This window comes from Heloderma suspectum, chromosome 2, assembly GCF_057233095.1.
Source record: "Heloderma suspectum isolate Gila_16-S chromosome 2, 16-S_ref, whole genome shotgun sequence".
NCBI classification, from domain to species: Eukaryota; Metazoa; Chordata; class Lepidosauria; order Squamata; family Helodermatidae; genus Heloderma; species Heloderma suspectum.
In genome coordinates, this window is record NC_139459.1 from 180,791,839 (window position 1) to 180,818,237 (window position 26,399).

Here is a 26,399-nt window from a genome sequence, read left to right on the forward strand (position 1 = left end):
GGAGGATCATGTAAGCTGCCTTGGGTTCCTTGCAAGTGGAAAAAGGTGGGCTATAAATGCAATAAATAAATAAATAATTTGCGGTGTGCACTCCTCAGTAGTCATTGCAAGTGTTCATAATAAGGAGCTGTCCTTGTGATAGCTCATCACTTTTTGTCTTTGTAGCAACAGCCATTTTTCCTGCTTTCTTTTTGAAAGGATGGTCTGGAGCCAACTTTGGATCTGTTGTGCTTTTGTGCAATCTTCTGTTTTGTAAGCAAGGATGTGTGGAGGAAAATTGCTTCTAATGTGGCATGGCAGTTTAATAGGTTTGCATGCAAAAAGAATCCCATATTGGACAATCAATGCAGGAGCTGCTGCTCTTAGCAGGTGACCCTTCAATACCTATAAATTTCCCATAATTGCCATGCTGCTCAGAAATCAAACAGAGGCTGTGTAGTATCTGCTGTTGGTTGTAAACACTGCATGGTTTCCTAATAAGCAAAACGTTCCTCCTAGTTTCGACCACCTGGCATAGCAACGATGACGATGTGTACCGAGCCCCTCCGATTGACCGTTCCATCCTGCCCACTGCACCTCGGGCAGCTCGGGAGCCCAATATTGACAGAAGCCGTCTCCCAAAGTCACCCCCCTACACTGCCTTTCTGGGAAACTTGCCCTATGATGTAACAGAAGACTCCATCAAGGATTTCTTCAGAGGACTTAATGTGAGTATTTAATGGGTCGCTTAAGGTTCCCTTCATGTGATATGTTCACCTTTTGTTAGTGCCATATGGAGCCACTGAGTGGAAACATATCCTGAGAATGTTTGGCATTCTTTGAGTTGGGGGGCACAGAGGGGGGTGACCATGCGTCCTCTTGAGTAGCAGCATTGTCTTAAGCTGGGTGAAAATGTAATGTCAGAGAAATTCCCCATATGTCAGTGTTGGAGAAGATGCTTCTCTTACAAAAACTTAAAAGGGTTTCCATGGCTGTTTGTAGAATTTCCTGCCCTCTTCTGTGAAGTAAGAGTGTTTTCACTGCTGCATTTTTGAGTATTTTAACACACAGTAGTAACACATACCAAGAGCCTTTTATAAAATGAGAAAAATTATCTGGACTTGTTTCTGGCTCTTCAAAATCCAGAAGGTGCAAACAATCTCAGCTCCGCTAAGTAAACCTCTGAACCCTAAATGATACGTTTCCACTTTTAGTTAGCCAAAGGTACCAAAGGAAGAAGCCACCCTTAAAATCATAAACTTCATGCAGTTTGCTGAGTGATCATATGATTTGACAGGGTTCTTGTCCCAAAACTTCTGCCAGGTGAAGCACACTTTTTTAAAAGCTTAAAATTGGAGGTACACCACTCTTGCACCTGAGTATGTAAGAGTAAAAAATGCCTGCCCTCCAAGGAGCCCAAGCTCTCTGTTCAAGTCACTCATTTGAGCATGCCACTTCCTGAGATGGAGAAATTATTGTATGTGTGCATCAGGAGTGAGTAATCCAATCACGCTCCAGGCAGAATGATCCACTCCTAGCAGAATTGGATTGGAAAGTTGCAATGTAAGGCCAAAGCAGTGTATCATGACAAAATGCATTAGGCAGCATTCTCTGCGGGCAGGTACTCTGGACTCACATGAACTGTTACTTTCACAGCACACCAGCCATTCTCTTGTGGCACATCGTTTGGGAATTGCAGCTCTAGTCATTCAGCATGCTGGAAGACTGATCACAATTCCCATTGGACAAATCTCTTGTTTTGAAGTGCTGCACATAGCTCTGAACTCAAAAAAAGTATGAGAGGTGTGATGAAAATGTACTTCGCATTTAAAGAAATGTCCTCTAAATTTAAGGAAAGCATCATGGATCTTCTGTGCTGTGACACCTATGTTGAATCAAGTTCATAGGAACAATTACCCTGCAGTATTCAAAAACTGAAAACTCTTCCTTGCTGGAATGCTGCTAGCCATTAGTCACATTAAAATACACATTTGGTACAGCATGGAGTTCCACTACCATAGCAATGTGAATGTGCAGTGTAAGTAGAAATTTATTAGTGGCAGGTGATCTTATTGTCCAGAATTTGCTTGTTCAGTATCTTACGACCGCAAAAAAATGCAGATAAACAGTTCATCCCTCATGCTCAGTATACTTTTAATACTGTTTTCTAAACAGTTTGTCAGTTAGGGCAAAATCCTATGCATGTTTAAATAGGAAAAAAAAATCCTACAACTCCCAGCATACCCCAGCCACCATGGGTGACTGGGGAATGCTGGGAGTGGTAGGACTTTTTTCTGTCTAAACATGTATAGGATTGCGTCCTTAATGCTGTTCAGGTTTCATGGAAATTAAGTTACAGTATACTCAACAGATTTACAAATGCCTCTTTTTTATTATTGGGTTTTTTAAATCCTGACTTGGTGGGTAACTGCTGGAAGTTATTATTGCTTGGACTAGCCTATCTCAAAGGGGTAAAACCACCATTGAGCTCCTTGAAAGAAGAGTGCATAACAGGTCTAACAACAAAAACACCCAGTAGCCACTTTCTCCTTGGAGAGTTGCTTGGCACTGGTCCTAACCAAGTAGATGGAGCAGCAGGGGGGCTTGTTCATAAATTGTGGGCATGAAAGTATGGACAGGCCTTTGTGTGTATGGGTACACTCTGAGACTGTTGGCATGTTGAGGACCTTCCTCATTTGAATGGAGCGAAAGCACAGTAGCAGGTCATCCCACTAGGGACATTCGCTATTGATTTCCTCACCAGAAATGAATAGTGATGCCCTTCCCTGTAGGCAAAGTAAGAAGAGAGAGCCACTTCATATAACTGGCATAGGTCAACCGCAACCTTGTTGGGATAGAGGAAATAACATGAGAAAATTAGTACTGCTAGGCTAATTGTTTTCCCAAGGATGCAGGGAATCATAACATGAAGACTTTTGGATTCTTGATGATCAATACTTCCATTGCTTTTGCATTCTCAGCAGGCATCAGAGCCACTGGGGGTCTGTTTGAGAACAGGAAATTGTCTATGAGGGGTGAAAGCCGCAAAGAAATAAGGGATGACTCCTTCCTTTTGTAGTAGTACCAAAGCTTTTGGTTAATTTTTACAGCAAACATACTAAATGAATTACTCCTAAACGGCCTTCCTGAGTGAAAGTTTTGCCCTAGTTGAGCAGAACATTAACTGAAAACTGGATTACTTTTCTCTGAAATGGAGCTCAGTTGGCTATTTAGCAAACCATTTGAAGCAGCAATATTAGGGCCACTTGATTTCTAGGCCAGGTGGGGAGAAGCACAGAGGAAGTAATGGGAAATTATTCCTGAACAGCTCCAGATGAAAGGCATAGGGTTGGAAGGTCAGAAGAGAGAATACAGCTTGACGTCATTGGGTCTGTTACCCATGTGTCGGCATGCTCTGCTGATCACAGCAGATTGTTCCTGATGATTGAAATGCCATTGCTTGCCTTTTGTGTTCTTTTATCGGCTGGTATTTTTATTAATGTGTTAGTGGCTGCCTTTTAGGGATTGTTGCATTCAAGTGTGGTGGCAGGGGTGGACATATGGGTATAGTATGTGAGGGACTTGTAGAGCAAACAATCACTTCTAAGCTGCCTCCAGAGCTTTATTTCGCATACTGAGTGATGGTCTCCGACACACGGCTCGGTGCCCATTCTTAGTGTTCCTCTCTCAAGTTTAGGATTCTTCACACAGAAGCACTATGGCTTTTTCCTTCATGTTCAGCAATCACCGGTGGTCCTTCAAGGCCTAGAAAGAAAAAGATGGGCATACAGCTTTCACAGCACTGGTCTTAAAGGCACCACCAGGACTTCTGTACATTAGGATTAGTCAAGCTGGTAAATTAACAGGTTTGAGGGAGCTTTCTCTTTCCTGTCAATCATTAAAACCATTACCTAGAATATGTGCCCTTAACATCCTTTAAGTAGGCTATTGTACTTGGAATCAGAGTGGTTACGATAGCAATGCCGTACACATACAGTTGGAAATAAGCCCCATTGAATTCAGTAGAACTTAATTCTCAAAAGACATGCATGGGATTGTGCTATATTTTCCTCAGTGTTTTGCTGCCTGCTTATAAGCAAAGCAGACACTGTAATTAGTGATGCAAGTATAGAATCAAAGAGTGGTAGTGATTCCAACTTTAATGTGGAACGTAAACTGTGTATATGACTTAAGGAGTGAAAATCTAGCACCTGCATCCACTGCCGCCTTTCTCCTTCCAAGCAACTTACTTTGCCTGCTATCACTAATCAGAGATAGTCTGTGTTTTATTTTGTGTTTTGCAGTTAACTGCTTTGGACACTGTTGGTGGAAAGACAGGATACAAATTTTAAGAAGCAATTAAATAAAACAGGGTGTTATGTCAAACTTTGGCTGCTTGCAAATTATGGAACTTGTTTGTGTCTTACAAAGACCTTCCTACTCTAACCACCCTGAGATCTTTGAAGAGCAGTATAAACATCTTTTAAATAAATTAATTAAATGCTGTGGTGGGTTTTTTTTTTAAGTTGTAATATGATATTTGGCAGCTGGTAGCTGCTATTGCATCATTCTTGTAGGAAGATGGTTACTAAAAACCTTTTCCCCTCCCGCTCAATTGCAGATAAGTGCTGTTCGTTTGCCACGGGAGCCTAGTAATCCAGACAGGTTGAAAGGATTTGGATATGCTGAGTTTGAAGACCTAGACTCCTTGCTCCGTGCTTTGAGCCTCAACGAAGAGGTGAGTTGAAACCTGCCAAGAAGCGTAGTCAGAGTCTCGAACCCTCCCATTGTGGCTTGCCTTCTCCAGCCTCTGAGGTTTAAAGGACATTCAAAGAGGCAAAACCCTGAAAACTTCAAGTAGTACACAGATGGGGAAACTGACCCTCCAGAAGATGATTAACTCCAGTTCCCATTAGCCTCAGCCAGCATGGTCAGTGGTTAAGGCTGATGGCAGTTTTAGACGAACAACTTCTGGAGGGTCACAGGTTCCCCACACCTGAAGTAGTGGGTGGTTTTGCATAGAAAGACTTCCATTTGGGGTGAAAGAGTCATTCAAAGAGGTGCCATATAACTGGATCCAGTGCATCTCCCTCACTGTAATATGGAATTTACGGTAGCTTTCTAAAGAAATTGGAAGATGAAGGCAAGTTATGCAAGCTGTCCAACCGTGTTCTGCACTTGGAAACTGCTAGACTCCACACATGATTTGAGCAGTCAGCCTGCGTTCTTTGTGTAACCAGCCATGTATGATTAAATACCTATTCTTTGTTCTAGGATAATTATAACTGATGTCACTGTGTCCCATGTGATGAGCTTCTGTTGGAGCTGTATGTTTCAGCTAAGGTCCAGGGTTTGCTGTTTGTCTTCTGACAGATGGGGGATGATGCCCAGCTGAGCATACTATGCAATACTATTAAGCACCCTTTAGTGATCTGTGTGGGGGTGGGTGGGGGGGATAATGGTAAAGGGAGAGCGAGTAAGAACTTTCCATAGTAGGTCATATACCTTGGTTAGTCATTGGAAATACGGGCCCCTGTAGATGTTTCAGTGATGATATAATCAAAAGCCTATGAAGGCTTATATATGTATATCATAAGTAGTGCTCTTAGATCATAAAACATAATAGCATTGAAGGTAGTATTCAAGGGGTTGACCGTTTGCAGAAGTTGCAAGATCACAATTACTTATGTTTTACCATTACTCTCCAGAGTATTTTCTTAGTGCTATTAAGTTACAAACTTGAAGGCAGAAACTGTTTTGTGGAAAGCCCAGTGAGTCAGAATTTCTGCAAAATGCATTGAAGATTCCAACGTGTTTGAAATAATGCAAACTTCATTTGGAAGCAATGCTGGAAAAAATGTCTTTTTTAGATAAATGCTTCTAAAGTATTCTGGTCTCTTTATTTCTACAAAATGGGTATTATAAATGAATCTAAATAAAGCTTAATAAATCTAACGCTAAATAAATCCCAATTTCTTCTGCAGTTGACTGGTACAAAGAACAGTAAACCAAAAGTAGAAGGAAAAATGTATTGACATTTAAAAGTTCAAGTTAGGTGTAGGCGCTTAGACTAGTAACCTTAAATCTTTTTAAAACTAGGGACCCGCCTGTTAACCTCAGTCTTCAACACTGAGGCTCACTTGTCATTTTTTCCTCGTGCATGTTTGTCTTTCTCTTCCTGTCTCCATCCCAGTGGTGTTGCTAGTTATGTGGAGGAAATAGCACAGCAATAGATTGAAGGGAAGGCAGATTAAATTAGCTGGGTCTTAGAAATTGTTTTCTGTTTTTCTTGTCTTCAGGGCAATTTGTCGATATACATAAGGATAGAAATGGGTTGTACTGTACTGATTGGGGTGGCTTAGGTCTCAAGTGACATGTGTCAAGAACTTAGGTGCAGTTTTCTCAGACAAGCCAGAGAGACAATATTGCTTTCCTCAAGCAAAAGGGTATTTACAGGTGGTATACTCTGCCTTAACTGGCTTATGTAGCTTACGTAGGTCAATCTTACACAATATGGTGCACCCCAGATGCTGCGGACTTAAACTTCCCATTGGGGAAGGCTGATGTAGGTCATTCTGATCTCAGATGCATGTCCAAGGTCTGATGACTCCTTAGACAGAATACCTACTAGTCCTGTTGGTTGACACAGTGAACTGTATGTGTGGCCTATGGGTGAAATCCAGTTAAGTGTTCTGTTGACGGACGTACTTCTGTCATTAAAACCTGGAAGAGAGCTTGAAGCTCCTCCTGCCATTAACTGAGCCTTAGGAGAGGCATTTCAACCTTGTAGAATGCAGGGAAAGACACACACCCCGCCCCCTCCACAGTCCCCTGCACCGCTCAAAACCTGCTCTGGAGAGTTGGGAGAAAAGATATTCAGCGGGCTGCAGGGTTGGAGGAGAACCTCTCATCACACGAGCAGAAATCCATAGATTCTGCCCTATGAAAGCTCCAAATAATTTTCCTACTTCACCTTCAAAGAACATTGCATGGAACAAAGCTGGAATAGGAACAGAATAGTAAGTGTGGTAAAATGTCAGTGGACTTCATGTGGGCTAAAGCTGTGCCAGCATCAAATATGGCCTACATCCTGTGGAATATTATTCCAATTCTGGTGGATGTATTTGTGCCATAAATACATTCTTACCATTTTTGCCATATGAAAGACAAAGTATAACTATCCAGCCATTAGCTAAGAGCAAAAATGCAGTTTAATGTGTACCAAGAGACTGGTCACTCACTGGAAAAGACCCTGATGCTGGGAAGGATTGAAGGCAAAAGGAGAAGGGGATGGCAGAGGATGAGATGGCTAGATAGCATCACCGATGCAATGAATATGGACTTGAGCACACTCCGGGAGAGCGGAGGACAGGAAGGCCTGGCGTGCTATGGTCCATGGGGTCACGAAGAGTCGGACATGACTTAACGACTGAACAACAGCAACAACAAAGAGACTGGTCTCCTAAATTGGGTTTTACTGAAAATTCTAAAATTTATGCACTGGCTTTGGTTTGAAATGGACAGTGTTTCAAGGCCAAATTGAGTTTAATGTAGCAAGGTACATTACAATTTTTGACCATCACATTAACAAATAATTAAGATTATTCTTACATATATTTGATTCCTGTGTTGATCCTCAGTACATCTGTGTAAGTGAAGTCCTGTAATTATAGTCAGGAACATGAGGGACAAAATCCAGTAGGTGGGTATTGGCAAAACATGCATAGCAATTATGCAGATCTTTCTGTTAGCACAGTTTTAAAAAATGTTTTATAGCTATTGGTGCATCCAAGATGACCTCAGAGTCACTGGGCACCTCTTCTTCTTTGGACTTAAAACAAGCTAATATTCCATTGTATATTCAGTCTCTAGGGAACAGGAGAATACGAGTGGATGTTGCTGATCAAGCTCAGGATAAAGGTAAGAGCCGCGGCTCAGTAAGTAGAGGTCATCTTGTACCGCCTAAATTTATGTACAATGGCTGCAAAGCGAAGCATCAAAATGGACCACTTTCCTCTCACCTGCCAGCAGGTCACTTCAGAGTAAAGATGAAATTGACAAAGAGTGGAGCTTCTACTGACTTGGGCTTGTCAGTTTCAACAGTGCTCATTGCAAGGGTACTAGATAATGCACAATTAGTGCTGGAATTTCCAGGACAGGCGATTTGATGCGCAAACCAGTAAACAAAGGAGAAGGGGAAATGCCTTCAAAATGTGTGTGGTGGGGATGGAATAAATGCTTGGAAACTGAATTTCTGAGACTCTGTGGCTATCTAACACCATGGGGTAGAACAGGAGAAACGTCTGTGGAAATAGAGGGACGTGTTTTTCTCATCCCTGCTTAAAATCATCATCTTCATCAAAATCCCATGTGGGTTTATGCCCACAACTTTTCAACCTTATCCTTTAATGAAGCAAGTTAGTGCTCAGCCACCAGTGTTGGCCCCCTTTTGCACCAATACTCCATCCTTCCCTGCCCTGGTTCCAAACAGTTCTTGTCTGGTGTTGCTTACAAGTGCTCCAACCCTATGGATCTCTGCCTTCATCTCCATGCACCTTTGGAAAGGGGCCACCATTCTCTTAGAAACACTTCTCCAGCCCAGTGCCTGAGAGTGGAGATGGTGTGGGCTGCACAGCTGCCAAAGAGCGTATTGAGCCAGCAGTCTGTCGCCTCGTATATACCTGTTGTATTGTCTTGCCATAAAAACACCATGCAGGGCTGATGTTTTACCAATGAAATTAATAGCTCCTGCCTCCATTGCCCCTTCCATCATAATGTTTTAGATTGAAGGAGACACACACTGACTTGACCAAAAGAATTCTTTGCTGCAACCGTGTTGGTGAACTAAGCAGTACGTTTCACTTTTGAATGATGCATCAGCATGTTTTGATTCAGAGCTGTAGAAATGTGTGAATCCATGGGCTGGGTGTGCTGTTTAATCATTGGAACTTTTGTTGTTCCTTCTGCAGACAGGGATGATCGCTCTTTCGGAAGAGACCGTGATCGCATCCGGGATTCGGAAAGATTCGAGTCGGACTGGCGGGCTCGTCCTGCTACGGATAGCTTTGATGACTACCCTCCCCGCAGGAGCGAGGATAGTTTTGGAGACCGTGAGTTTGTGACCAGTTTGCCTGCAGTGCTCATGGCCACAGCCTGAAATGCTGTGTTTTCCCATATCCTTTCCTAATTTCCTACATGCTCCAAAAACCAGGCATGCACTGGTCTCCTGCCCTATGTCCCTGAGCTGTGGGCAAGCACATTACAGGATTATAGTCAGGTTATGTCTGGTTTTTGAAAAAATACTTTATTCTGACAAAAGTAGCTTAGCTTCACATGCTCCCTGTACACCAGGGGTGCAGAACCTCAGGCTGGCTGGCCAAATCTGGCCTGTCTGGGATCCAGTCTTCGAACTACTGACCATTTGGTTATTTTCCCCGCATTCTACAAGGTTGAAATCCTCTCCTAAGGCTCAGTTAATAGCAGTAGAAGCTTCAAGCTAAAATACGCTGGTATTTTGCCCTGCTCCCTTTGCCCCCACCTTGTTTTACCTTTGGACGCACCTGCTACAGGAATGTAGCCACCAATAGCTTCTCCAAAATTGAATTCAGTCCTTGGATTGAAAGAGGTTCAACACCCTTGCTGTATGCAATTCAAGAACATATATATACTAGGCTAGCCTTATCTAATCTGGTGCCCTTCAGATATTTTGGACTTTTAACAAACCAGCTACCATGGCCAGTGGTCAGGAATGCTGGGAGTTGTAGTCCAAACATCTGGTGGATGCCAAGTTGGGGAAGGCTGTACTAGGCTGTTGGCAACCAATTACTATGGGGAAGCATATAGGGTGTTATTTTTCTTATAGCAGGAACACTGATCTATCCGTTAACTAAGGTCCCACCAGTGCTAGGGACACAGTGTAGGATTTGGGGCAGTCATTTAACCTGTACATGTCTTACATTTCAGCCAGCCAAACTGGCCTGGTTCTGGAAACCCAGTCAAGTTGCAGTTCCAAATCCTGCATGATTTCTGTTCCTATTTATTTTGAGTTCAGTGCAGTTCTAATGTGGCAGCACAATGGTCTTAGCAGCCCCTTCCTAGTTCTCTTGCAAACCAAAGAGGGACCCTTTTATAATGCTTGAACTCCACCACATTCGCATTACTCCCTCTTGGGTTGCAATCCTGTTGAGGAATCACTTCTTAGAGCAAAGGCTGCTTTTACTAGTAGGGCTAATTAACAATGTCCTTCTCCATTTGGAAAGCAACTATTTCTGTTTTGGGCACAGTTTAAGTTGCTATGTTCAACCTCCATTGGTGTAAATGGCTCAAGCCTTATTTACTTCAGATTTCACAATCTGTTGTAATAGCTGAGATGGAATCAAGAAGTCCTTTGTTCAGAACTCACCTTTGCCATGAACTCCTTAGGTGGCTTGAGACAATCCGATGTCTTACCTCTGTTCCCCATTTGCAGGATGGGTATGATATTACCCTGCCTTACAGGGCAGTTCAATAGCATCGATGTACAATGTTCAAAAGATTAAGACATGCTGAAAGGCATTCTCTGCTACCTTAAAGTTGTGGCCTTCTTTCCTGGAGGTTTTCTCCAAAGTATACCCATGTTCTGGTGGTTATTCAAGACGTGCTTTCACCAGATTACCTATTATGAGCCTTCAGGATGCAATAGAGTACAATTATAAGTGGTTTACCACAGTACAAAGTAAAATGGAATTATTTCTTACTAAAATGCTCTTAAGTTAGTCAGAATGTCAGCCATGAGCTGGATGGTGCCTAAAGCCTGCCCCCTCACCTCCCAAGCTGAAGCATGCTTTTAAGAATAAGCCATCACTCTGTATCTATCTTGTACGCACTCTAATTTTTTTCCACCTAGGGTATCGTGACCGTGATCGTTATGATTCAGATCGGTACCGTGACGGCCCCCGAAGAGATATGGACCGTTTTGGAGGCAGAGATCGTTACGATGACCGTAGAGAATATGATAGAGGAGGTACTGTGGGTCACAGACTTTGTTGTGGGTCTGCGGATTAAATGGAGCCTCTCAGTTTTAACAATTGCTTATGTTACAATCGCCTGTATTATCCCTGTTCCCTTCCTGTTTTTGTTAACATGAAATTATTGGAGTGCAATCCAATAATCCATTTTGGGTATAGGTCATTGTGGCCTGGAAGGCATTTCTCCCTTGAAGGTGAACATAATTGGAGTTAGGATCTTGCATGTAGAGAGTAAGGACAAGTAATTTGTTCTCTCAGGAGCTTAACAAACAAGTTTTGCTTTTGTGTTTCAAGATCAGTCATGACTCTAGAGGTTGGAAAGAAATCGTGTTAACCCTGTCTTTAGATCCCTCCTGCATGGTGCATCTTGCTTGTTCTTCTCTGCCGGCAACATCCTGTCATGTCATCTGGATAATATTAGCTATTATATTGGTTAGGGGTTTATAGAAGATAAGACTAGATTATCTTTGGGTCTTGTCTAGCCAATTACTATTTTCTGGTTTCTTTTGGTGGTAGTGCCATTGTTTTTCCTCTAGCTTTGGGTGACCTAAGGATTGGAGTGATGTTTATATACTGTCGGACATGACTTGAGCCCCAGTTAGTTAGCACTTTCTGGCTGTATTTGTTAAGCCCTGCTTTCCGCGAGGTTTTGAACTGAAGTGGTAGTTTTCCTGAGATGCCTATATAGGGTCGTATACAGTGTCTTGTAAGCTGTACATGAAATCCTCCTGCAGCCTTGATCTGTCGCTGCTTGGTCAGGGACTTTGTGCCTGTGTTGACTGCATATGGACATTCCCTTGGGAAAAATGTTTTCATAGCTATTCTTTCTTTTGATACATCCCCTGATGTTTTTTCTCTGTTTGACTCCTCTGTGAGCACCCTGGGGTGCTCCCTTTAAGACATTTTCCAGAGGGAAAACAACAGGGCTTTGTGGAACCTTAAATAAATTTCTTAGTCCTCAAAATGCCACAAACCTCTTGGTTGTGTTTGTCTTCAGACATAGCTGTCTTCCTGTTGTGCAAGAGAGCTGCTATAACTTCCCTCCCCTGCAGGTTTCGACTCAAGGTCAGGCAGTGGCAGAAGAGCCTTTGGCAGTGGATACCGTCGGGACGATGATTACAGGGGTGGTGGTGACCGCTATGAGGACCGTTACGAGAGGCGGGATGATCGGATGGATAGGTGGAGCAGCTCGCGGGATGACTATTCCAGGGATGACAGCCGGCGGGATGAGAGAGGTAGGTCCAATGTTTGCTCAGTAGCAAGAGAAGAGGATTTGTTGGCTTAGCTGTCATTGTGTGTGGTGTATTGCTGCAGAATGTTCGTTTGTCTCTTATTTCTTGTCCTATTCAAACATAGGGAAGCCATCTTGAATGTAATTCTGGGCCATAGCAGTTCTTCCCTCTGCCTCTTCTCCCCCCTTCCACTCCCAGTACAGTACCCTGCCAGGCCCATCAAAACACATGGTTAAAGAGAATATACAAAGTAGTAGTTTAAGAAATGGGAAATCTATCTCTGTAGGAGGTTTGTCTAATGATTCATTAGCCCCTGTTGGCCTTTGGTTCTTGTTCTGACTTGTGCAAGTTTTCGTGATTCCCCTAAGTTGCTTAAATGCCATATATTATTCAACTTGTAATCCCTCTACTTATCTAGATAAACAAACCCTATGAATGTTCATAAGTTTCTTGCTGTTAGCTTTTCCTAATCTTTAAATCGGTTGCTTGGTTTTTTGTTTTGCTCTTTCTGCACTGTTCATTTTCTTCAGCCTTCTGCTGCCCTTTTTTTCCTAGGTCCCACTCAGAGGCCAAAATTGAATCTGAAGCCCCGGAGCACACCCAAGGATGAAGATACATCTGTAGCTCCTGCTACCCAGTCTAGCCGTGCGGCCTCCATCTTTGGGGGAGCCAAGCCTGTGGACACCGCTGCAAGGGAGCGTGAAGTAGAAGAGAGGCTACAGAAGGAGCAAGAGAAGCTGCAGCGTCAACTGGAAGATGATAAGCCCAGGCTAGAACGACGGCCCCGGGAGCGGTGAGTGGCAGATGAGGGTATGGCATGCAGAAAATGCAGTAGAGGACCTAACTCAGCATGCTATGTGCATACCTGAACCTAGTGTGACTAAGGCTCAAGCTGCTGATCTTGCAAAAGGTCCCATAGTTATGCTTGCAGTACATCAAATTTTGCGGACCCCTCCAAAGTCTGTTCATCCTTAAAAAAAAAAAAAAGTTCACCATGCCATTCCCTTAGCTTGTCTTGAAACAACAGCTATATGTTAAGAAGTGGTAGATATTAAAGAGCACATTGGCCAGGTCCACATGTAATGCTAACCCATAGTTTATTTAAACATGGTTTGTTGCCCTACCCAGGGTTTGTCTGGGAGACGATCAAACAAACCATGGTTTGTTTTCTCGGTCCCTGTGTTGTTTGTTTCTTTCCTCCTTTGCCCACCCCCCTACCTGTATCGCAGCTGCCTTTGCAGCATTGCAGTATTGGGTGGGTTTTTTTAAGAGGTGTAGGGGGGGTTACTGCTCTTGCCCGCTGGCGAAACAACCCATGAAAACCCCATTATTCTGGGTTTGCATGTAAAGACAACCCATATTTTAAACATCCCACAGTTCACAACCCAACAACAAACCATTGGTTCTCTTTGTGGGTTGCACATGGTTAACAACCCATAGTTCCAGGTTTGCACATAACGGCAACCCACGATTCAACAAATGGTGGTTAATTAAACCATAGTTTGTCGTTACATGCAAAGCAGGTCATTTTGTAACCACTTGTGTAAGCCCGGAGAATGCAAAGCCAGCATCATGCCTGTGTAAACTGTTCTGTGTTGAGTTCCAAACTGTATCACTACCTTTTTGTGTTGAGTTCCAAACTGTATCGCTACCTTGTGCCAAGCAGCTAAGTTAGCCTGATACCGGATAGCTGCAAGGCCAGTCACGTTACTTGCAAGCATCCAGCAGCAAAACTGTTCAATGCATGTGATACGGTAACTGCTTCTCAAGAGCTGGTAACAAGCATTCTTTATCCCAAGGGTGAGCAACTTGTGGCCCTCCAGATGTTTTGGCCTACAACTCCCATCATCCTTTACCATTGGTTATGCTAACTAAGGCTAATGAGTTTTCTAGGCCAAAAGACCTGGAGGGTGACAAGTTGCCCTTCCCTGCTTTATCCCTTGTATACTTTTTTTCAAACTGAGCATATGGGCCTGCTGTATCAAGTCACTATTCGGCCCAGTGGTCTCTTATATCGGAGGTTCTTTGCCCAGCTCTACTGTATGAATTTTTTTCACTGAAGATGTCAGGCAGTGAACCCAGCCTTCAGCATTCAAAATCTGTGCTCTGTGAGAAGGGTCATAGTTCTGTTGTAAAGTCTTTCTCTTAGGCAACGGGATCTGATACTGCTCCTCCAAAGACAATTGGTTTGCGAAGTTCCCCTGAAAGGATCTCTCTTGGAAATTGTGGCATTTTCCATTTGTAAAAACTTTGAGTGGCTCCCTGTGGTTTCCCATCTATGCACTTGTTCAAGTCTGTTTCTACTTAGTTTCTGTAGTGCTGCAGCATCAGGTACTCCCTGATCATCTATTGGGCTGTTAGCTCAATATCAGAAAGCTCAAGCCCCAGGCAGGTTTAACTGAGATCTTGTGGGTTATAACTTGCCCATGCTCAACTCTGTTGTATTAAAGGCTCATTTGGGCTATTGGCTTCTTTAGGAGCAGGGCTACTGATGACAAATTCTGAGCAGGTGGCTACATTTGATTTAAACATGGCTTTTTGTGGAGTTCTGCATCTTGACTTTTGAATGGCCCATGCTTATTGTACAGTAAACCATGCTTCTCTGTACATGCTCTAGACACCCCAGCTGGCGTAGCGAAGATAATCAAGAACGGTCGCGGACAGGGAGTGAGTCCTCACAGACCGGCAGTACAACCCCTTCTGTGGGGACAGGCCCAACAGGAAGAAGTAAGTTGGTATTGAGGTATCATTCGCTCAGCCCTGAGGTGAATCTGCCTGTTTCTGAAAAACCCCGTTACTTACCTTAATTAGAGCCAGTCCTGTTGCATACATTTCTAATGGGCGAAGTTCATTTCAGTCACAAGGCAAGTCTATACAGATCTGGGAATATGGGGATGCTTAATGCTACATAATGGAGGCTGACCATAACCTACCAACAAATCTGCTTTTTGGGTTCCAAACAGCTGATTAGCAGGGGTGTTTAAAGAATAAGCAGCGTGTGATCAGTGTGTGTTTACAAGTTGATACAAACTTCCCGTTGTGGACAAAATGTTGTGGAGTTGGCAAGAGGTTGGATTGCAAGTGGTTGATGTTGTCAGGTATTGTATATGTCTGGTTTCATTGTGTCTTATTTATACCATAAGCTTATTAGCCCCATCTACACATTCTTTGCTGGGCAACCCAAAATTTGGAGTCACCAGCCCTGCGCCCAGCCATCTCTGCCCCCACCAAGGAGGGGAGTATGTCAGCTTGGGCACTGCTGCTTGAAGACCCCTCAAGCACCTTCAAGCAGTGACATCCAAAACACACCGAGGAGTGAGCCAAGAGGAAGGGGAGTGTGCTGGCTTGGGCACCACAGGTGGAAGGCACTCAGGGCATCTTCACCTAGCAGTGCTGAAACATATACCCAAGGGGTGCGCGGAGGGGTTTGCTAGTTCAGCTCTGCATATCCAAGGTGCTCTGGATGCCTTGGTCATGCAGCTGCCAGACAGCCCCCAGCCTCGCTTCCAGCTTTGAAGCTTGGGTGGAAGCAGGGATCACTGTGCAATTCCAAAGATGATCTCTGCCCACCTCTGCAGCTTCAAAATTGGAAGCAGGGGTGGTCATTCATCATGCTTTCCAAACTTGTTTTCATGATCAGATTTGTGGAAGCCTGCTCTTTTAACTAAACTCCCACACACTACTCAGCTACTTACTTGACTTGGAATTTTCATTTGACTCTGCTAGGGGTGAAAGCTCAACGTGTCTACATGCAAGTCAGTAGAGTGCAAGGCTTCTGCATCCAATGAAGTGCTGGCTTTGGTCTGGGTGAGGGTCCGAGGGGGGCAATGTAACTAAATTGAGCTTTGCTGGAAACTGTTGTGTGTTTTGTAAAGGCTTTTTTTTTCTTGGAAAGCCAAACCAGCCATCAACAGACAGTGACCAGGATGCGGGGGAAATAATGTGCTACAGTATTTTTAAAGCCTATTTAAGAACCATGAGGTTCAAACTATACACGGTTTGTTGTTGTTCCTTAAGGGGAAGGGGGAGCTTTGAAGTTGATTGCGGCAGTTGTACTGGGGGAAGAGCTCTTTCTCTGTGGGCTGTTTTTGCAAGCAAAAAACGTTCTTCCCCCTGCCCCAGCTGCTTTCTCACCTGCAGGGAACAAATAGGGCAAATAGGGTTCCAGCTGGTGGGAAAACAAGTGGTGAGCTGAACTTGTTTACATTTTATTTCCCCTTCCCTCTGTTGCCATCATCTTCACAACCCCCTCCAGCCTGCACATTGGACTAAACTTCCAGGTTGTCCGCATTGCTCAGATACCTTACACAGTGTTAGGCAGAGCATGAACTCCTGTCTTTGCTTTCCACCCTTTGGGATGAACAGGCTGCTTCCCAGTCACAGTTAGATTAAAATCCTGGATTTTTCCATTGTTTCAATGGACGGTTGTCACTTCTGCCCCAGGGAAGACCAGAAAGCTGACATCAGAATAAACAATGTCTACAGGCAATGGAATTGCCAGTCTAGTTTGTTTAATAAATCTATGGTTTATATATTGAGGATCAAACACCCAATTTGGGCTGCTTCTGTGATCATGTGCTACATGTGTAAACTTGCTGGGTGATCTGGTGGGGGTGAAACATGCCAGCTAGCCCAGAAATACCGGATTCAAGAAAATACTGGATGAAGAAAAATGCACTTTTAATCATATGCCCTCTTGCCCACATTGAATCATACTGTGCTCTTCTAGCCACACGGAGGAGGGAAAGTGAGAAATCATTGGAAAATGAAAGCATCAGCAAAGATGATGAAGGTTTATCTCCCACCTCGAAGACTCCCAGGGAAGAGAAGCTTCCCCTGAAAGTGATGCCAGCTCCTCCGCCAAAAGAAAACGCCTGGGTGAAACGCAGCAACTCGCATCCAGCACGCTCACAGAGCTCTGACTCAGACCAGCATTCCCCTACAAGGTGAGGGTCCCCGGGGGGTGGGGCATGCTATGCTTTTATGCCACCCTTTTTAAACCAAGGGCTTAATCTATAGCAGAGAGAAGCAGCATGGAGGCTGTGTGTTATCCCTAACACTTGATAGAATCTTGAGAATCCCAAGTTACATTTAAAAAAAAAAATCCAGAGCTTTTAGTGATCATGGTTGGTGAAATAATATTTTGAAAATGGGATTGCAAAATGCTAGGGACCGGTTGCGGCATGGAAGGCAAAATAAACCTTTATTCAAGTATCTTGAACTTGTGATTTTGAAGTCTGCTTACCAAGACTCTTCTTATACTGGCTTGCCGATGTTTCTCCCTACACCTCTGCATCCAAACAAAAATATCGATAGCAGTTTCAGAACAAGAATACTGTAGAGCAGGTGTGGAGAACCTGTGGCCTTCCAAATGTTATTGGACTTGTAACTCCATCAGCCCCAGCCAGCATGTCCAGTGGTCAGGGATGATGGGAGGAGTAGTTCAACATCTGGAGAACCTATGGCTCTCCACCTCTGCTGTAGAAAAAGTACTACTCTGTAATCTGGTATCTATGGCATTCACTAAACTAACACCCAAGTTCTCTGGCTGAATTTAAAGGAATTGAGAATAAAACTGCCAATATCATACTTCCCTTACACAAATCTAAGGTGTGACCACACTTGGAATACTGTGTGTACAGTTGTGGTCACCGCACATAAGAAAAGATATTGTAGAGTTTGAGAAGTGCAGAAAAGGGCAACTAAAATCAAGGGGCTGGAGCAGCTCCCCTATGAGGAAAGGTTACAACACGTCTGGGACTGTTTAGCTTAGAAAAGAGGCAAGTAAGGGGAGACATGATAAGAGGTGTCCAAAATTATGCATAGTGTGGAGAAAGTGGATAGGGAGACATTTTTCTCCCTCTCATAATCCTAGAACCCAATGGGGTCATCCCATGAAGCTGTTCTTGTGGGAGATTCAAGACAGATGAAAGGACGAACTTCTTCATACAGTACATAGTTAAATTATGCAATTTGCTACCACGTAGTGATGGCCACCAATTTGGATGGCTTTAAAAGGGGATTGAACACATTCATGGAAGAGAAGGCTATGGCTACTAGTCCTGATGGCTATATGCTACCTCCAGTATTGGGGACAGTATGCCTCTCAATACCAATTGCTGTGAACATGAGTGGAGGGTTCTTTTGCATTTCTGTCCCACGTGTGAGCGTCCCACAGGCAGCTGGTCGGCCACTGTGTGAACAGAATGCTGAGCTAGATAGGCCTTTGGTCTGACCCAGCCAGTTCTTATGTAAAGCATGGATGGATTAAGGGTCTTCTATGAAAATCCAGTGCTCTGAGAAAGATCATCCTGATGTTTGTGTGGTATTGGTTTCACCTCTTAATTCAGGTTTACTCATCACAGGTTTCTTGTGGTACAGTGGGTTTTTTTTTTTCATGCTTTGTATTTTTACCTCTTTGCCCTCTAATTGCAAGCTTCAAGGGCTAAAAGATAGCTTCTATAGGGGCATGAAACCTTCAGCTTACCTCTAATGTAGCATGGAGATAGCCACATCCTCAGAGTATTCAGTGCACACATGTTCTAGGCAGTGTCAGCCCTATTATTTCATATGTGCTTGGTTGCAGTGGCAGCCAGGCTATGCCATCCCTACCATCAGAAGATGGAGTGCCCACCAAGAACACCCCAAGGAAAGGTAAGACGAGAGCATGGGAACTTACATGCCACAACCTGTGGGGAGGAGAGGTGGCCCTGGCGACTCAGGATTTGCACTCTATATTTAATTAACATGCATGCCAATACACGTGCAGGTTTTGTTTCTCTGTGTTGGAAATGTGTTCCTTTTTAGGAAATCCATAATGCTTGAAGTGGCTTTTGTGGTGACTGAGTTTTACAAGGAAAAAACCAATCTCTCCTTGACGTTCACTGAGAGGCCATGGGAAGCAAATCATTCCCAATGTTGTGGCTTATCTCTGCAAGTGTAGTTCTTCAGATTTGTTTTCTTGCTTACCAGGAGAGGGCAGCAGTACTCTCTTCGGAGTTTAATGAGAAGAAATCCTAAATTCAGCCCATTTGAGGAACTTCTGTCTCAATCTTGGTTTTAGTAAGATTCCACGTTTTCAGTCCAGTTCTCAGTCTGTACCTCTCTTGGTGTCATTTCAGTCTCGCTAGCAGGAGATCCTCTTAAGTCTGTATCAGATATAATGGTTTGACTGGGAGATGATGTGGTATAGTCCTAACTTCTTTGCCTAAGAAAATAGAAATAGAATTATTCCTAGGTAAATATGAGTAGGATTCCAGCCTTAATCTCTTCTCACTGTAGGCAAGGACAATGTAGCTTGTCACCAAAAATGTCAATTTCTGTGACCATGATATTCAAGTCAATGAGTAAAGTAAGTGACCAAGTATAGTTGGAATTTAATTTCATAAATGAGTAATACAGAAAACAGTCAAGTCCTAAGCTTTTTGAGAGGCATCTATAATTTGGAAATAGATAATTTTTAGAAGTCTTCTTGTTTTTGAAGTAAATGTACAACATCTTCCACATTTCAGAAGATTTTTCTCTAAAGAAAAAATGGGCAACAGGCAAGCTGAAAACCAATATTAAGATTGGTACCCTACCCTAAGCAGAAAGCAGTTTCACAGGAATTTAGCTTAATTCCAAAGAGATGGGCTTTAGTATGCTAGGGTGCTAGTAAATGGTAGATAACCCAGATGGATTAACTAGGTATTTTATTAGTGGCCCTCTCATATGCAAATACAGGTGGGGAAATTCGTTACCTTCAGCTTTAAGCTCTTTTGGAAAGAAATTCTTTCAAGCTGGATTAATGGAAGGTTTCTCTCAACCTTTTTCAGGAGATGAAAACAGACCTGATGGGGGACAGGAGAGTGTTCCAAAAGGCCGAAGTGACAGCATTGGCCATGGTCCCGGAGATGGAGGCAGCAGAGACCATTGGCAAGACTCAGATAGGTAGAGTTGTCTTAACACCCCACTTGTTCTAACTCTAGATTTGTTACTAGTGTATGTGTGTTCTCATTAACCTCCATCTCTCATGATGATGGTGAACTCACTATCTGGCTCTTAGCCAGAACTTTTGTGCCCAGAGATATGCTGGAGAGCTGCTCCGAGTCAGTGAAACCTTGTGCACCTGACTGCAAGCACCATCATGCAATACATCACTTTTCTGTTTGTGGCATACAGTGCCCTGGGCTGCCCTGATTACTCTCCATAGGGGTGGGGGGTGGGGTGCCTGGCAGTGTGGCTTGGGATTAAAGCAATGGTTCTAATGACTCCATTTTTCTATGTATGAACCTCATGCACTGACTGTTGTGTTAACATGGTAGCGGTTTTCCTTTTCAGAAAAGAAATCAAGGAGCATGACTCAAGATCTGCATCTGAGCCAAAGACATTCGAAGAGAACCCTACCCCTGTAAGCACTGAATCACCTGCTTTTTAGGCTGCTATTTCCAAATCCACAGGGAATTAGGTGGTTGTTCTCCATGGCTAAGTGAGCTGGAGCATATCGGGACTCAGTTCCCAGTCACTCCCATTAATTATGTAGGTTGGAGATAAAACAGATCAGAAGCCATGCATCGTGCTTTGTGATGCCACTACTGGGACTGCCTTCATTTACACTTAGTAGCTCTTACAGCCTTAGCGCCCGTTGAGCTGATTTCCATGGCTGCTTCTGTCAGTAAGGATGGGAAGAGCCCCCTGCTGCTTCTATGCAGTACCTACATGGCCCTGAAGGGGGACGTAAGCTTCTCTCCAGGCAGCAGAGGAAGTTCTTCTTCTATAGCTGGATCGCACTTAGCTGTAAAATTATGTTACCTAGAGTCACTGGGGAGCCAATTATCGGTTTTCTAAATCCTGAACTGGAAACAGAGGAGCCAAACCCTACTACACCTTCATGACAAAGACTGTGTTCACCACCCTCAGTGGTAGAGCACATGCGTGGTAGATAGAAGGTGCTGGGTTCGATCCTTGGCATCTCCAGTTAAAAAGGCCTTGGGTAGCAGGGATGGGGAAGGGCCCTCAAGACCAGCGCAACGGTATTGAGCCAAACCTTTATGTAAGCTGGCTTCATGTATTCAAGCTGCCTGCACTCTGAAAGAGCTGATAATAGCTGGGTTATTTAAATGCCACTTTTCATAATTTTTTCTCAGTGGCTCATGGAAATTACGTTTTAATTAGTTACTCAGTTCTTGTTTCTTTTTTTAAGGGGGCGAGATAAGAAAAGTAAAAACACAGCCACATGCAGAACAAACGCCAGAGCCAGGAGAGCTGGGTGTTTCCTTGCATAGGCTTGGAATCTGTTCATGCATGAGGAATCTCAACCATGAAGCTTTTGTCTGTCGCCTCTATATCCCACCCCTTAAAAAGAGAGCATCTAATTTTTCCTTCATATCAGCCATTAGGAACAGTGATGGAGCTAAGGGTCACACAGTGAGCTTCATAAATATCGGAGATTCAAACCCAGGTTTCCCTGCTCCAAGCCCACTGCTCTAGCTGCTATACCACAGTAGCATTTTATCTGTAGTATTTCTGTCGTCCCATCTTCTACATAAGTCCTGAAATGTGTTGTACTGTCATAGGGCAAGTGGATGTCATGTGCTCCTATCTGGAAAACAGTCACAGAACAGCCTTAGGTGTCTTAATGTCTGGTTTTGAGCACTGTTTAACACCCCTGGCTTTCTTCCTTTCAGAAATTTAGCTGTGCTAGCAAGTATGCTGCTTTGTCGGTGGATGGTGATGATGAAGCCGAGGGAGATGAGTATGCTGACTAAATTCTCCAGCCCCTCCATGTCATCTCCTAACCGGATGCCACCCAGGAACATTTGGAGAGCAAAACCAAACCTTTATTCAGACAAGACAGAAAAATAAAAGCCTACAAGTCAACATCTCCTTGGAGAGACCTTTCTTAAACCTTCCTTTAAAAATACAAAAACATGATACAGTTTCTCTTGCATGCTGCTGCAGCCTTTAAAGTATTGAACTAACTGGAGAAATCCCTGCAAAAAGTATAGCAAGAGAGAAAATGGCAGGTGTCTTTAAACAAAAACAAAAAAGGAATAGGCCCAGTGTGTGTCTCGAGTGTGACTCCACACAGCTTCCGATCACGTCCACAGCCCCAGGTCCTTCCCGAAATTAGTGCTTTAGCTGGCCAGGTGCATGTGAGTGAGTGCACTGGGGACTTGGACAGTTAAGAACTGTCTCTTTCCCAATTGTGCCTACTTAGCTGACTTCTGCAATGTAACCTGAAATAATTTTCTTGAAAGCATTAGGGCAGTGGGGAAGGAGAGCAGTCTTGTCTTAACGGCCAGAGGAAGGGATGAGATGGCTTTCGAAGTAGAGAGTTGCATCTCTGCGCAACAAGTAACGCCTGAGTTTAGATGCAAGCTTTGCTCTTTTGTTGGAGTGTGATGGGTGGATTCCCTCACATTGTCCAGCTGTCTCAGAAATCCAACAGATGTGGGAAGCCCCAGGCAGCACTAAGGCTGAGCAGTGGAGCTTTGCTCCCAAGGGTTTCCTCTTCTTGGAAGCCTCAGAGCTGATCCCCATGTTGTACCTCCCTCCTCTCCCAACATGTAGGCTGCTGACAATTGCTCCCATGTAGAAAGCCACTTTCCACATGGTTCAGTCAAATGGGGCAAAAACTCTCCACCCAGTGTTCGCTAGGCCTGTGCAATGCTGGCGTGGAGAGTATGCCATTCGGTTGAACCACTCAAAGTAACCTTTTATATGCCACAAGCTCCACCCTATGGAATCGGGTTTTGGTAACCTCCCTGCAGGGGGCCACAATATATGAAGGAACCACTGGATTTATGGAAATCAATACCTGAGAGCAGTTTCTGGAGATCTGAAACTTTCCTTGGAGTTTTTTCTATCCCCTCCTCTTCTGGCCCCTTTTAATCACTGAGGTACCACCACAAACACTATCACAAAATTAAATAGCACCCTTTTTAATCTTGGGCACTGTTTAAAGGTAGCAAGAGTCATTGAAGGTCTGGCTGAGCATCTTTCACTGTTGCATCATGTGACTATTTAACTTCCTTCCTATAGCTTGGGCAAGTGGGTGCACAACATGGCTGGCAAACTTTCTTCAGCCCTAAAGTAAAGGGTTGACTTCTATCCCACACTCCCCAAATTTCTTGTGACTATTTAATATCCACCACCACCCGGCACCAGACTCTTGAGACAAAAATCCCTTCCATTTGTTGTCCTTGCAGTCTTGTTTGTTCTTATTTCTTGAGTGAATGGGCAGGGGAAGTGGGAATTGCAGCACAGTGGAACCAAACTAGCACAAGATGTTAATAGCCAACTCTGAAACCATGGTTATAAGGTGAATGTAGAAGGAGAGGCTAGCTTTACAAGGTGTGCACACACCAAGGAGCTCTCACATTTTACATAGTTTGGGGAGGAGAACAGTATGATTTTGCTGGATCAAATAGGGGATTCGATGTGTTGTAAAGCTGCAGTGGTTGGTATCCTATTGCAGTAATTTTTAGCTACAGTTTTAAGTCAGTCCTTTGAAATCGAGAGAGTATTGGTATGGCCCATGGGCAAGATATAGAGGATGGTGGGAGACCCTGCTGAGAGCAGCAGTGGATTTGAAATGCAATATTGCTTTGAATCTATGAAATGCAGGGGGGCTATATTTGAGGTAAACTGCTAATTTGCATACCCCAGAAGCATTTTCTTCCTTCCCTCTCCCCTTGCATATTTTTCTCTTTCTCTGCTATCAGGACAGGTTCATGAGTGGATTGAGGTGCATTTTACACATTCTGAAGACATGTAAAATTTGTACAAAATAACTTCTATGAAAATGATTTGTAATCTGTGTGGACTTCCTGGGAGATGTCTTTTATTATGTAAAATTCCCCCTCCCCCCCCCTCTTGGTTTTTTGTTTTTGTTTTTCTCCAAATAAAACTAATCTTTAAAATAATGCTTGAATGCCAAAAGGTTCTTTGCAAAAGGTATCTCTTCTTTAACAATACATGGACCTGGGAAGGTTGTCCTCAAACAGGGCATGGATGAGTCCCTTCCTTTTATCCATACAGAGTTCTGCAAATGCTGATCACTTTAAAGTAGTGGTTTTCCAGTTGTGCTCTGGGGTTCCACAGTGAGAAGGTGAGTCACGGTCGGAAAGCTTCACTGAAAAGCAGCTTGCTTACCATTACCAGCCATCCCTTACTAGGGAGTTTTGGGTGTATACTTGGTCATACTCTCCAGATGATGGTGATGACCGGTACCCTGGATAAAGTCTGTGCACACCCCAGGATGGGCCTTGGAACCCTCTAACAACAAGTTGGCAAGGAAAGGGTTGTGTGAAAGTACGAAGTCTGAAAGCCACTGTTTTAAAGTTCCAAAAGCCACATAGTGTAATTACTTTATTAGGCCAATTCAAAAATCATGAAAAATGTGCAGGCATGGGGGAATCTCTTCATCAGGCAGGATGCTACAAAAAGCAGGTTGGCATAGCCGACAATTGCTGATCTCCATTTTTAAAAAACATAAAATCTATTAACTCAAAACTATATTGTGAGTGAGTTCCTTGGTTGGTGGAAACAGAAGCTGTGGTTCTCTAAGAAAGGTCCAGCTGCAATTGGGACAGGTGGCTCCCATGTAAGCAGGTCTGTTGGGTTGGATGCAATTTTTATTCTGTTGAGTTTTTATACATTATTGTTTTAATCATGATTTATTTGTGATTGTAAGCTGCCTTGAATGCAGTTGTTCTTGGTAGAAAGGGGGGGCACAAATCAAACATAAGAATTGGCTGTTTAGGTCAGCCGTCCTCCACCCTCAATGGCTATGCTGGCTGGGGATGATGGGCATTATAGTCCCATCATGTCCAGAGGGCACCAGTTTGGGGAAGGCTGCTTTAGGTCTTCATGGATCAACTTTGTGTTGTGGGGGCAGGATACAGACAGGCTTGGGCCCTGCATCCCTTCTTTCCATCAGGTGTCATGTAAAGTTTCAAAACAACTTGGTAATTGAAGAGCAGTCATAGATCATCCCACTTTCTGTTTCTGCCTTGAAGTTCTTGCTTCAGAGCCACCTCCTGCCTGGCAACCCATGGGCCACCAGATTTAAGGCAGCTTGGGAGTGCTTTGCTGCAAACCTGACAGTCTGCTATTGGCTAGTGATTCCTCGCTGAGAATATTAATAATGGCCTCCGTGGACAAGAGTTGGTGATGTTGGCCAAGCAATCTTCCCCTCTACCATGCAGCCACAGGAAAGGGCTGATGTACCTTTCCTGGGGTTACATAAGGCCTCTACCATGAGGGAAGGCAGAAAAGGAGAAGCCCGAGCTAGGGAGTTTTTTTTCAATCTGCTCCTGAAAATTGGCCTGAGAGAACGGTATTCTGATGTTTGTTTGCCAGTGGGGGTGGCAATATTTGCTTGTTTCAGTATTTAAACATTTTAAACAGCCTTGGCAGGTGGTATGGAAATGAACTAAATAAGATTGTGCACTGTTCACATGGGATTGCAGTAGAGCTCGATGGGCTAGCCAGCACCCCGTGAGAGCTGAATATTCAAGCTAGAAAACCCAGAACACTCTGCAACGCTCATAGGTTTTGTGGTGGATAAGCCCATCCAAAAACGATTCCATGTAATTAGGGAATTTTGTAAACCGCTGCTGTAGGCCCTGCAAAAATTGCTCATTTTGTCTGCTGAAACTAAGTGGCTCTTTATGTGTTCTAGTACCAGGGTTGTATGTCCATGCAGAATAGCTTGACTTACACTGTTGAGGTTCTGCTTTCATTCCACAAGAGGGAGATGGTGGGCTGGCATTCTGCCTTGTAATGGTTCCTGGAAGCAGGTTTCCCTAGCTAAATGGTCTGCTTTTCGAACTTCAGCAGTAGGCTTCCAAGCTTGCAATTGAATAGCACATTGACGTACAGGCTGGTATATTCTGCCCTGGAGGTTAATGCCTGTATCCAGAATAAACTGCAGATTACATTTATATTCAGATAACTCTTCCAGAATTATGGTCTGTTTTTTAAACGGCTTTTAAGACCTTTTTTGGACAAGCATTTCAGCGGTGGCAGCAGGTGAGGGAGGGAATGGTAGGGGAGAAAAATACAGGGACTGGTCTTGAATAGCTGATATGCAGAGGAGAAACGGGACTGAAATAATGTTACGGAATATGCAGGGCTAAGCTTTGTCCTCACCCAAGAGTAACCATCCACCCTGCACATATCTTAGGTTAGGCAGCAA

General features: G+C 43.8%; 1 protein-coding gene across 1 annotated transcript in view; it reads left to right on the forward strand.

The window, feature by feature from the left end:
• The window catches only part of EIF4B (eukaryotic translation initiation factor 4B), a 40,254-nt gene extending 18,179 nt beyond the window's left edge, over positions 1-22,075 (forward strand). The window contains exons 3-15 of the mRNA XM_084836536.1: positions 499-707; positions 4,601-4,717; positions 7,845-7,899; positions 8,949-9,089; positions 10,865-10,981; positions 12,038-12,220; positions 12,773-13,010; positions 14,835-14,944; positions 16,947-17,163; positions 18,804-18,871; positions 20,032-20,146; positions 20,537-20,606; positions 21,883-22,075. Coding sequence (XP_084692662.1) covers positions 499-707; positions 4,601-4,717; positions 7,845-7,899; positions 8,949-9,089; positions 10,865-10,981; positions 12,038-12,220; positions 12,773-13,010; positions 14,835-14,944; positions 16,947-17,163; positions 18,804-18,871; positions 20,032-20,146; positions 20,537-20,606; positions 21,883-21,963 — 1,721 coding nt within the window. The 3' untranslated portion in view covers positions 21,964-22,075. The remainder of the gene's footprint in view (positions 1-498; positions 708-4,600; positions 4,718-7,844; positions 7,900-8,948; positions 9,090-10,864; positions 10,982-12,037; positions 12,221-12,772; positions 13,011-14,834; positions 14,945-16,946; positions 17,164-18,803; positions 18,872-20,031; positions 20,147-20,536; positions 20,607-21,882) is intronic.
• Positions 22,076-26,399: the final 4,324 nt, after the last annotated feature.